The following is a 12,979-nucleotide window of genomic DNA, read 5'->3' on the forward strand; positions in this document are numbered from 1 at the left end:
AAAATGATGGTCCATTTAGAAAGAATGGATTGTGCAATCTGTGAAAACTCATAATGTTTATGAAAAGCAAAATTCATCAAGCATTTCCCATCTGCGTTTGGAGTGGAAAAATAAAAGGAACAATGAGCAGAGTGAATAAAAAAATGCCTGAGTGTTAAACACAGGTCTGTTGTAAATAAAATAATGACTCTCCAAGATGTATGTATAGTTGGGAAAACAGTTTAATATTTTCTCCTTTGAATAATGAATATCATACTCCGCCAGTACATCTTTACCAGCGTTTTATTTTATTTACATTCAAAGATATAAATTAGTAAAAGTACTCCTGATAACAAGATTGTGTAGCTTTTTCCCAAATGCATCTCAAATAAAAACCGTCCATAATATATATATTTACAAAACAAACAGACAATGTCAGTTTCCCATTTTTGCAATACAACTTGCATAAATTATAGGCATCATTTCGCCATCATTTAAAAAAATAAATATCAAATGTAGGCTATTCCACTTTGAAGTCTTCAAGTTCACTTCAGTCCCGTCCGCTTTGCGTCCTCCTTTTACAAATACGGTTTCACAGAAAGGCCAAATTATGTTTTCCACACGTGAATATATACTAAAACAATATACTGTGGCAAATAAGCAAACTATAGGAACCTGAGAAATAACATGTAAATCACATATAATGGGAGTTATTTTGCAAACAATGTGAAATCATTACCCACAAATGTATTTAAAACAAATAACTGAAATAATACAATAGTAATCTGACAAACATGTGCTGTAGAAAGAGTCTGACTCTGTGTGCAGCTGAGGAGGCGGTAGCAGCTTTCATTCTGACTATATGGTGGCACTAGATCCGGTTTAGAGTAAAGGTTATGGGGGTTAAAACATTGGGCCAAAGGGTGGTGTCCTTACTCGCTTTATAGTCAAAGCAATTGTGACACCTACCTGCAGACAATGGAAATAAAAAAAATCCCACAATAAAAGAATCAACTCCCTCCACAACCTCAGGAAACTCAAAGGTATCCCTGTACCCATAACAGCTCTGTACTGCAAGTGCTTATTAAAATCCCCACTGCCTAATTGCCGGGGAAAACGTTTATCCAGCGGCGTGTAGGCAGATCTTTGAATGTGCGCAAGGAAAGTAACCGCCACAATAACCTAAGTGACATTTGAAGATGTAAAGTTACACGATGAATGCGCAGAGCAAACTAACTGATTTGTTTGCTTTTGGCTGACCCTGTGTAATTATAATTATCCTAAGCTGGAAGATAAGGTTGGGGCGCACTGTGCGTGTGCGCGCGCGCACACACAGAGGAACAATACAAAATAGGATTCCTGTTCAAAGCTATGGCAACATTTCTCCGCTTATTGGATTCACAGGCTGCCACTGTGTAGTGTGTGTGCACGCGCGTGTGTTTGCGAGGTTAGGCTGATTTGAGGCCTGTCCTTAAAGGGTGATGTTTAACGTCTCTATTTGTAGGTGTACTTCTGCGCATTTTTAATCACATCCCCACTGTCTTGCAATGCGTTAAAAAAAGAAGTTGAATAATTATTAACTGATTATTCCCGACAATACACGTCGGTATGGTTAGACAGCGTTGTAAAATATCCATATTAAAAGTAATGTCGTCTCATATTAGGTCCTAACACCGTAGCCTATTAATCTTAATCTGCCAATAGTGTCGGATAATGCAATGTTTGTCTCATGCTTGAAAAAAATATATAATTTTGTTGAAACAGTCAACCCATGGTATGACAGATGGAAGTGTCACAAAACAAAACCAGTTGATTTGCATTGCAAACAAGTGAACTCCATTTACCTCGGGCGTGGAGCGGTTTCCCTCCCACGTTTAAGAAAAATACAACCTCAAGATTTAACACCAGATTAAATGAGTCTTTAAAACGGTTATTGTTTGTTTTAACAGCGTGGTGAAACGTGTAATTACGTACCTTTCTTTGCTTCTAAATGTGCGGGTCTGAAAAGCTGTTGTTGCTCGACAACAACAATGTGGTTTGGGTTATTTTTAACGAGGGGGGAGTCTGGCCTGTGTTTGGGGTTAGTGCTGGCCTCCACAGCCTGGTGAGAGGAGTTCAGACCCTCGTTTGCAGCAGCGGCAGCGGCGGCGGCGGCAGCAGCAGCCAGACTCACTCCGGATGAATTAGTATACCGCAGGATCCCTTGGCCCTGCAGGGGGCTGAAGTTGCCATAGTTTGTGTAATTGCTATAAAAGGGAGACGTGTAATAAATAGGTCTTCCAAGAATGGAGGGGGCTGGGTAGAGGGAGGGGGAACTGGCAGCCGGGGAGGTGGTGGAAGACGTAGGAGGGGTAAGGAGGCCACCGCTGGAGGAGGGGCAATTCGGTTGCCCGGGCTGCCCCAGTTGCTGATGTTGCTGCTTTTGGTCCGAGGTAGCAATTTCCGCCAGCGACCATAATTTAGGCTTGACTGTGGGGTTCTGAGGTGCCCCCAAAGAAGGTCTGCTATCAAGGCATGGAGACGATTTATTGGTATTGATAGTGTTGATATTGACGAGGCTCCGGGCCAAATCCTCGCGCTGACTGTGGAGTTGGTGCAGATGATGGAGGTGGTGGTGGTGGTGATGATTGAGGAGTGGTGCTTCTACTCCCGTTAGAGGCGAAGATGTGACGGATATGGGTGAAAGCTGAGCCTGCGTGTCGTGGTTCTGCTCCTCGCCGTCCTCCTCGCATTTGTCTCCAGACCGGTCAGAACCAAGCTCCCCCACACGACAGCTGACCTTCTCCCCGTCAGACTCTGCCGAGCACGAGTGGTCTGTCAGGGTGTCCACGTGCAAGCTGATACCTAAGACACAAGGAGAAATGTTACATTAAATATAAATTAATAGCCAAAAGTTATTGAAAAAAATAAAATGACATGGATAAATAGAAAATAAATATATAAATAAATGTAACCTCTGAAAGTAGACACATATTAAAATGTAATGAGCAATAATTGTCTAAAATAAAGACAAAAGCATTAGCTGGCTAATAAATAAATGAAACAATTGTACAAATATCATCTTATAGTCAAAGTATATTCTGTATCCATTTGTATAAAAAGCCATCACCAATGTTTTGGGCTTGATTAAGTGAGACATTACTTATTAATATCATTTTAAATAGGCTACGATTCATATAACAATATATTTATTTTTTTATATAATTATGCAAATATGTCATCAAGATAATGACATTAACATTAAGGCCACTCATGTGGATTACTATGTTATGTGTCTACTTTGCCAGTGACCTTCCATTAATCATGTTCAGAAAATAGAGCGTTCACCTTAACAGGTCATTTAGTCTTAGAACCTCGTTTTCATTAACACATTTATATTAATCAATACTATAAGTAATACAATACGTTTGGCCAGATCTATTCCATAACAGATAAACACAACATAAAAACAGGTTATTTTTAAATGTGTTTCCGTTTATAACAATTACATAATACATTTCAAAACCCAACAATATTTCCCTAAATGTCTCGAGCAGTAAATACAAGGGGAATCCACCCCTCCCTCTAGCCCCCATGCTACCCCGAATTGTTAAATGGATCATTGGCTCGTTTGCCAGATAATACCCCACCTTCATCCTCCGCTGAAGCCTCGCTGTTATCCAGCGTTTTTTCAGAGCGATTCATTTCTTTCCTCTCTCCGTCCCCGTCCTCCTCGTCCTCGTCTTCGCTCTTATTTCTGGGCGCCCATGTCATCTTGTTCTCCTTCTTGAGCCTCCGCCTGGCGTTGGCGAACCATGTGGAGACCTGCGTCAGGGTCATTTTGGTGATGATGGCCAGCATGATCTTCTCCCCTTTAGTCGGGTACGGGTTCTTCCGGTGCTCCTGCAGCCAGGCCTTCAGGGTGGCCGTTGCGTCCCTGGTGGCGTTTTTGCGGTAAGCCGGGTCATTGAGTTGGTAGGGGTACCCTGGACTCCCGTATGGGTGGTAACTCAAAGCCCCGGCCATGCCCGATGTGTGCGCGTCATATGGAGAGCTCTGGGGGAAAGTTGAAAAAGTCAAGCATCTGCAATGTGTATTCCAGCGCTGAGTTTAAAAATATGTTTTTTTAAAATGTATTTTACATTAATGTGAATTGTTATTATATGGAATTTTAAGGACATACACATCTGTATTAAAAAGTAATTTAAGCAACTGAAACAATCTATTGTATTGAAGTCATTCTTATTTTAGAAAACTTGTGAGGAGATAAATTCACGGACAGGTCTGTAGAACAATCCTTGCAGTGTATTGTTAAAAATAAACAAACTATTACAATTTCAGTTTGTGCTTTGATCATTTGACAAAACTCCTCATTAAGTTTAAAACAAAAAAATAATTAAATGCAGGCGAGGCTAAATACACCGAGCGTAAAAGCAGGCCGCGGGAAAGCACGAACTAATGGTTGACTAATGGTCAAGATCATTATCGGATTAACTAATAAGAAAGCTCCTGATAATATAGCCATAAAGCTAATTAAAAGGAAATTTCAATTTTCTGTAATCACCCACTAACTTCTTCGTTTGCTTTCAGTGGCTGCGTTTTGTTTTGTTGTGGCAGCTCCAATGTGTTAACATATCTTCTCTTTGCAGCATTACAAATCCCATTAGCAAATCACTTGATATGCACCTTTCCTAAAACGCTTCAAGTGCCCTGTGACATTAGCATTGCAAGTCATGCTTTTCATGCTAAAAATCCGTTTATTCAACTCGGAATAAAGTCAGCTACTTCATCCCCTGGTGGTTTTAATGACTGCTGTAGAAAAAAGAGTAATAGCTTGTGTAATATTAATTTCCTATGGCACACAAATTGACTGCTTAGCGGCTAAAGACTGACATAAAATTCTTAGTTGGTGATCTGCTTTCCATAATTAGCTACGCAGTGAGTGCTAAGCGTTGGTCAAGCCATTAGAATTTGCAGCTCATGCTGAAAAAATCCATTTAAGCCATAGAGGTTAAGGATTTTACAGTAACAATCCCACGAAAGGCCAGTAGATATAAACATAAGGCAACCGTACACGCAATAAGAAAGTTACGCACGCACTTACTGATAAAGGGATCATAACAAAACACATCGTGCCGATTTAATCTTGAGCGAATGACAGCTAAACATTAACATATGTTAACTCCCTGACAAATTCTGCTGCTTTGGAGCCTTATCATAGAATCATATATAAATATATAAAATATTTTACCATGTAGGATGGGAATCCCGTAGTTGGATCCGTGGAGTATGACAGCGGGCTGGAGAAGCCTGCACCGGTCGAGGCGGAGAAAGCAGCCGATCCAGGGTAAGGACTGAAGGCTGAGCCAGAGGACGACCTCGCCAAGTCTTCATTTCGTGGGGCAGCCAGAGCCGAGGCCCCGTATGCCGGACACGAATAAAGAGCCAGAGAGCCCGGGGGCTGGTAGAGGTAACCCTGAGGATAGGACATGGGTGAGCGCGCGTTAGGTCGCCGATTAAAAAAAAAAAGAGGAAAAAACGCGCGAGCAACAAAAGCCAAAAGAATAAACAATCAACTCAACAATCAGCCGTGCAAATAGTCTTCGGACAATGAAATTAAAAAAAGTCCTCCCTCCACAGCCCCCTTACTGGGAAAAAAAACCCCGAAAGATCTGTTAAAGTGCCCACATAGAGGCAATGTGGCATGCGTCTTGATCCCCTAGCGTCCGATGTTTTTAGTACGCAGCACTATGAAGTGAGGAGTTAGAAGGGAAGGAGCCAGTGGAGTTTCAGACACACAGAGCATTGGGGGAAACTAGAGCTGTCACTCCCGCTCATCTGAATATCCCATCCCCGCCCCCTTTCTGCCTCATAGAAATGGAGACTCGAAACAAAACCAAGACTCCGCACTGCAAAAAGTGGACTCTGTCCATCTTAACAAGACTCGTTTAGTTTAACGTGTTTTAAAACATTTGACATTGGATATTAATGTAACCGAGCCAAGCAAACAACCCTACAATCCTCTACATTCGTCATTTCTTTCAAACACATTCCCTAAACAGGTAACATGTATCAGAATTTCTAATTGAGTCATTTTAAAATGTTCTTTTAATTTCACTTCTTCAATTGTCAAATAGTGATATATTCAGAGTACTATTTTGTTGATCGTTGCTTTTGGTATGGGCATATACAATCATATACAAGCATACAAGGCAGTGAGAGAAAGATAATTATGAAAAATCCGTTTGTTGTTTACTTTTGCCGTCTATTAGTTTCTAATTGTTTTAATGTCAGGTTGATTTTGGCACACAACGTCTGTGTGATCAAAACTTCCACGCACTCCCATTACAACCGAGCAAGACAGAAAGCGAGGAGGGGGGTGGGGGGGGGGGGGGGGTGTAGTATAAAATGGCCAGTGCTCTCCACTTGCAGCTGGTTATTTCGTGAGTCAAGCTAACAGACGCGGACACATCCATGAATGCATTCGAGCACCGATAAGGGTGCACGCGCGTCAGGCAGGGCGCGCTCTGGTCTGCGAGAGGCGTACCCGGATCCTAAATTCCCCCCACTTAGCGCATCTCAAATACACTCATCGCTCATTATTACAATTACATTCATCAGGGATAATAAGCCGTTAGTGGTGGTTATTGTAGTTTCATGAGGGGCAATCTCTCCTCTATGAAGGCACCACAAACCTAGTCCGGTGTGCGTAATTAGGCGAGTTTGACAGTTTTTGCTCATGCATTTTGCCAGTTTTTTGGGGGCATTCACCTTTCTACACTGTTCTGTTTTTGTGTATGCGTGTTTGGACTTATCTGCATGCAAAACAGGACACAGCCTTGTCCTTTATTACTGTGATTACAGACATTATGACCTCTGTTGGAGACAAGCGATACAGCACAGCAGGGTGGAAACCTGAAACGGTGACAGGTTTTTTTGGAACGGGCAGTCAAGGTGGCAACTACTGGGAAGAAGAGTGGCCTGGCAGTCTTCCTCATCAGTATTCATCAGAATGAATGTGTTCATCCATCAGGTGCTTGTTCCTCCACTGCAGTGTGGTCTGACAGTGTTGTAAACAGCAACAGCACAATTTAAATAGGTGCAATATAGCGTGTCTGTTAGCAGGTCTGACTGATTTATTTATAGCACCTAAATGCATTCAAATTATAAAAAAATAAGGCCAATAGTTTACGTGTAAATTACAGCTCTGTTAATGAATACACCATACCCCATAATGTCCTATATTCAAATCCTATCTTAATTACAGGCATTCTTTTTTAGTTTGTTATACTTGAAATGAGACATGACTGTATTATGACCATTAGGACACCAAGCACAAATTAGTACAACATGATATATGAGTGTATGTATTTGGTATTGTGTTGTCAGACCATGTAAGGAAATACAGTTTTAATTGCAAAAACAACGTTATATTCACATACTAAAATAAACCACAATTAAAAACTTTTAAAAATGTTTATACTGTTTTTTCTTCTTCTTAATTTAGTAAGTAACTCAATCACTGATATATTATAGAAACCTACAAAAGCAAATATATCACATTTTCATTTTAACATGGTCATATGCATAGGCCTATGCAAAAGACACATCAGTTATAATGCATTTGATTATATATTATTGTTCAAGCAGGTGCTATTATTGTCTGAACTTCTGAGAGATTGACATGAAAGAAAACTGAAACTATTTATTTTTTAAAAGCAATTTATGAACTGTCAACACAAAGAAAAGTAATTTCAAATGTTTGAAGATGCTGTAATGTTCGTCTAACCATATTTGGGATTATTTAAGCGGTGAACATCATCATGACATGTATGATAAACTGAATGTATTAGTGTCAGTATTATTCAGGGATGAATACATAATTATTTAGTCCAGTGTCAAGATTAAGCATTACCTACGTTATTATATCTTTTTGAGACACTGAGCACATCTTACACTCTCTAATATTTGTAATAGTCTCTCTGCTATTCAGGAAATGGCCTTTTTTCCCTAGGAAGATTTAAAGGTTTCTTTGTTTCAGGCAGGACTAATCAATCCCAGAAGACTAAATGAGTACTCTTAATATAGTTTGGGTCAAGATGTGACTGACTCGGAGTACTGTTTGGCCCACACCAGGGGGCACTGTCTCCTCTACACACAGACCATAGGCTAACCATAAGTAGTGTAACATCACTGAGTGTGTGTGTATGTGTGTGTGTGTGTGTGTGTGTGTGTGTGTGTGTGTGTGTGTGTGTGTGTGTGTGTGTGTGTGTGTGTGTGTGTGTGTGTGTGTTACTTTGTTCACTTCACTATGTGAATATAGTAGTGAGTGTTTATGTGTGTCTATGTAAATACGTGCAGATATGCATATTATCAGGGTGAAAGCACACCTGTCGACCTGTTGTGCTTAACTGTGCATGTGTGTGTGTGTGTGTGTGTGTGTGTGTGTGTGTGTGTGTGTGTGTGTGTGTGTGTGTGTGTGTGTGTATGTGTGTGTGTGTGTGTGTGTGTGTGTGTGTGTGTGTGTGTGTGTGTGTGTGTGTGTGTGTGTGTGTGTGTGTGTGTGTGTGTGTGTGTGTGTGTGTGTTTTCAACTCCATAGTAGTGCATTCCAGGTCTCAGTTTCAGGCAAGCTGGAGCTCCTAAGATATTTTAGTCCCAGCCTGATGGAGATATAGGAGATGGGAAAGAGAGGAGATTGACAGACAGACAGGCAGAAAGACAAGGCGGACTGAGAGACAGACAGATAAAGACAGTATAGAGAGTATAGACACCATGATGCAGGTGGATGGAGCAAGACAGAAAAGCATCAGGTCAGACAGTCAAAGAGGCAGACAAGGAAAACAGATTTGGAGTCAGACATACAGATGCAACATCCTACATGACCTTATCACCTCTTGGACTTACAGAAATTATGTGCAAGGACTTTCAACACAGATTATTCATGCTGCTGATGATATTAAGGTGAGTGGTAATAAGGTTACAAACAAAAAAAGGAAAAATGAAAAGAAAAAAATACCCCACTTGTCTAACAGCACAATGTCTGAGCTTGTTTTAACTGTGGGGAACTGCAATTTTACTTCAATGAAAAATAAGTTTACCTCTATGTGAACATAATTTTGGACCAACATCATGCTTTACACTTAACAAATTAAGATTTGCTTATTTTCTATGAGGAAATAACAAATAAAAATACTTATAATATATTGATGTTTATTATACATATGACTGCTTAATGGATTAAAGCAATTTATCTACCTCTGCTCACTCCAGATAACTCTATATCAGTCGTTTTAGTAATAATGTCATCCTTCATGAATGAAGGAAACAGCTATTGATTTCTCATCTATTCTCTCCCAACAGAATTTAGCCCTGAATAATGTCCAACTGGCAGAGGTGCGTGTATTGCACTTGCTGATGATTGCTAACTGCTAACCATTTTTTGGTAGAGTAAATTGCCCGGAGTCAAATTAAATAGCTAAAGGATATAGCTTTGATGTCATGCCCTTTGTTTATTACCCATGTGACTAAATAAATATTGATTTCTGATTTTCTTTAAAATTTTGAACCTCTGCAGTGCAGCTGTTGTGGACCTTTTGCATTTTATGAACTTCTATGATGTGCATTTGGCTTTATGTGTTAACTGTGTTTTGGGGGATTGGGGGCAATGTGGGGTGGAGCTGGGTAAATGTGTAAATGCATGGTTGTATCTGTCTATCACTCTAACTGTGCTTGTCTGTAGGTGCATGACTAATAGTGCATGTGGCGGTGTAGGAGGGAAATGGACTAGTTATGTAGTCATATTGAACTGTTCTGAAATCAATACAGTCTGAGGATATAGCAGTATGATTAAACCTGAGCCTGGATATTGTTCACAGTGACAATTGCCTCCATGTTCCTGTCACTTACTAATAGTTTGAGACCTAAAAAAAGCACTTTTTCTGTCTTCTGGTATGTCTTCTTGGATATTTGAACTCATCATAATGGTGTTGTAGTCAACTTTGCTGGACAAAGTTCCACGTTTTTTTACATCAATGGAGAAAAGTTTGTATTATGCTCTAACCACATGTCCACTCCTAAATTTTGAAACACCCAAAAGCTCAAAATGTTTTATCCTCTGTGGGCTGGGAAAGGAATGTTCTGTATCCCAAACTTGCACAAAGTAGTCCATGTGTGTCTGTTTGCTTTTGAATGTGTGTGGGCGTAAAGAAGGGAAGAGAAAAAGTGCATTGTGATCTTTCATTGTGCAACTTAGTTAGCTAGGAAGACTTATATTCAGCTTCAAATGATCAAAACAATTCCAAAGACTTGTATCTGTTAACGTAACAATGTAACATTTGCTGCATTTTGATATAAAGCAAAGTATAGTTCACCCCCCCCCCACCAACTTCATTCGGGTTTGTTGCGGAAATTTCTTTGGTCTTTTTCTTATACAACAGGGGAGGGGGCAGTAGGGGAGGGGGCAGCCTGGGGGAGGCAAGGGGATGGGTGGCAGACTGGCGACAGGCCGTCATCTCTCTCCCCGCCTGGCATCTGCCCACTGCTGCCAACCCTCTTCTAATCAGCAGCCGTCCATGTGCTTGGCAGCAGAGGGGGTTTCAAATCAGCTTCTCGCCCCGAGTTAAAAACCCTAAGCCCTATCACTTTGTAAACGGGTACCTTTAGGGCGACTGATGCAGGGACGCCTCTGATGTGCTGAAGTGGAGAACATTGGTTGCCTCAAATACATTTTGCTGCTAGCACTGCTGTTGCTGTTGTTCTTGTTCTTGTTCATCATAGTTTTTTTTAAAACAAAAATCACAAGGCAGCTCTGTCTTTAGGTTTGATTTGTTTAACATGCTGCTAACTGACATGGATGTTGGAAAAACAGTTCACGGGGAAGGAAGTGAAGCTGTACAGCGATGGGCTTGAAGTGCAATTCCCATTGAAAAAAGAAGGGAAACAAGAACTGCACTTGTAGTGAAACCCAAGTCTTCATTTTGTTTTACTCTGAATTGGTAAGACAAGGAGAATGATGTTCCTGCTTCCTACCTCTAGCTTGGAAAACTTCTCAAGTGCTGTTGAGCAAACTCAATTATTTTAAGAATCTACTAGCTGACAGTATATAACAAAAAATGCCACACTGTTTAAAGATGATGACACCAGGACTGTTATGCGTACGATTATGATTATTTTTCTATAAATGTTTAACGGGGAACAAATAACTTGGTGGATAGCATAAAGCTACATGGCTCATTCATTTGCAGGGCAGAGGGTGGGGGATGTAGGATGGCTGTTGGCTTCAGAAGTAACAAGTACAAAGAATGGGCTATGTGGCAGGGAAAGCAGAAGGAAACAAAATCACAAATTATAGGAATTATGTGCAGCATGGGTTTCAAACACACACAAATCCAGACAGGCTGATTGATGAACCAAACCAGTCACGAAAATCAAAGGGGGGAAATAAAGGGAGACACAAAGGGGGGACAATTTGAAATGGACTAACCCTCTCCGGTGGCTCTGTAGCCAAGGGTCGGACAGATAGGGTTGCCTAGAAAGAGTTTGCTGACAGCCAGTGTCACTGGGCTTTGTAATCATTGTGCTGGACCTGATAGGGTTACTAGCGGCTAATCCAGGCTGACCTTGGTTAGGTGCCCTGAATGAGGACGGCTTTGTACAGTTGGGACAAGCTAACAGTACGACGGTGATGCTGACATATAATGTCTGCGTGGGGACTTGCCACCACAGCTCTTTTGTTGTGCTATCGAGTTTCAAGTCCCAGCCACCAAAAAAAAAAGAATGTTTTCTCTTTCTCTCAGGGTGGAAGAAAGGTGGCATTTGAATTGTCACTGGGGAGAAGGTAAGGTTGTATCTGAAGGTTCAAGAGGTCAGCTCTTGTGTTAGATGGTGTTGGAGTGACTTAAAAAAAAAATCCTATTGTGATGAAATTGTATGTTGTTGCCAGAGTTGAGTTCTTCAATGGATTTGATAGAAATGTCAACACACATCTGCCTTATGGTCCTACAAAAGGTATCTCTGTCACAAGGCCAAACTGATGCAGCATGTTTTCCTCCACCAAAAGAAAGAGCATGAATTTAAAACAAAAACATTTTTTGGAGGGAAACGTGGAGATACCTAAAAGATGCACACCTTCATAACAAATATTAATTAAATTATTATTAGCTTTTTATTTTTTGGGAGGTTTTGTTAATCAGAAAACCAATATATGTCATTAAAAATAATGATATATTGCCTAAAAGGGGGTAAAAGTTAGACCAGAATTAAACAAGCCCTCTGGCTTTAATGACCATGCACTATCAAATACAGTACACAAGGAGCATAAGCAATTAACCAGGACCTCCAATGGACTAATGTTTTTTCACAACTTTATATTATACTGTAATCATTTCGGTATGGGAGAACGCCAAATTTCAATGTTAGACATAATACATATTCACAAGTATCCATTCGACATCTACACACACATACACACACACACACACACACACACACACACACACACACACACACACACACACACACACACACACACACACACACACACACACACAAACACACACACACACACACACACACACACACACACACACACACACACACACACACACACACACACACACAAAACTACCTTCAGGCTCCAACCAGTGTGAAGGCAGTAGAGAGAAGGCATCCTTGCCTTTCTTCCTGCCAGGGAGAGCTGTAAACGGGAATGGGATTCCCATCCCCTGGAGCCTGCTACTAATCCACAACAGGCCCACTGCTGGATTACTGGGGACATCAGCTGACATGCCAGCGAGTGCACACACATGCACATGCACACACAGGGGTACATACACATGTGCCCACTCACCTACACACACATGAACTGGCACATACATCAAATATATGCCAGCCATGAAATATGTGCAACGTTCACTCACATGCATGCACATCAGTGGTCATGTGTACGTATGGGAGCACACCCACACCCAATACATATACAAATCACACGCATAATCAAGACCTGGAATGCAGCTCATGGC

At 40.9% G+C, this 12,979-nt stretch overlaps 1 protein-coding gene across 1 annotated transcript; it reads right to left on the reverse strand.

Moving 5' to 3' along the window:
• Positions 1-203: 203 nt before the first annotated feature.
• On the reverse strand, positions 204-5,713 carry irx2a (iroquois homeobox 2a). The gene is made up of 3 exons (XM_063879643.1): positions 5,210-5,713; positions 3,609-4,014; positions 204-2,823 (listed from the first exon to the last, which is right to left on the reverse strand). The coding sequence occupies exons 1-3, from the start codon at positions 5,447-5,449 to the stop codon at positions 1,946-1,948; spliced, it is 1,524 nt and encodes a 507-aa protein (XP_063735713.1). The 5' UTR covers positions 5,450-5,713; the 3' UTR covers positions 204-1,945.
• Positions 5,714-12,979: the final 7,266 nt, after the last annotated feature.

This window comes from Eleginops maclovinus, chromosome 3, assembly GCF_036324505.1.
Source record: "Eleginops maclovinus isolate JMC-PN-2008 ecotype Puerto Natales chromosome 3, JC_Emac_rtc_rv5, whole genome shotgun sequence".
NCBI lineage: Eukaryota > Metazoa > Chordata > Actinopteri > Perciformes > Eleginopidae > Eleginops > Eleginops maclovinus.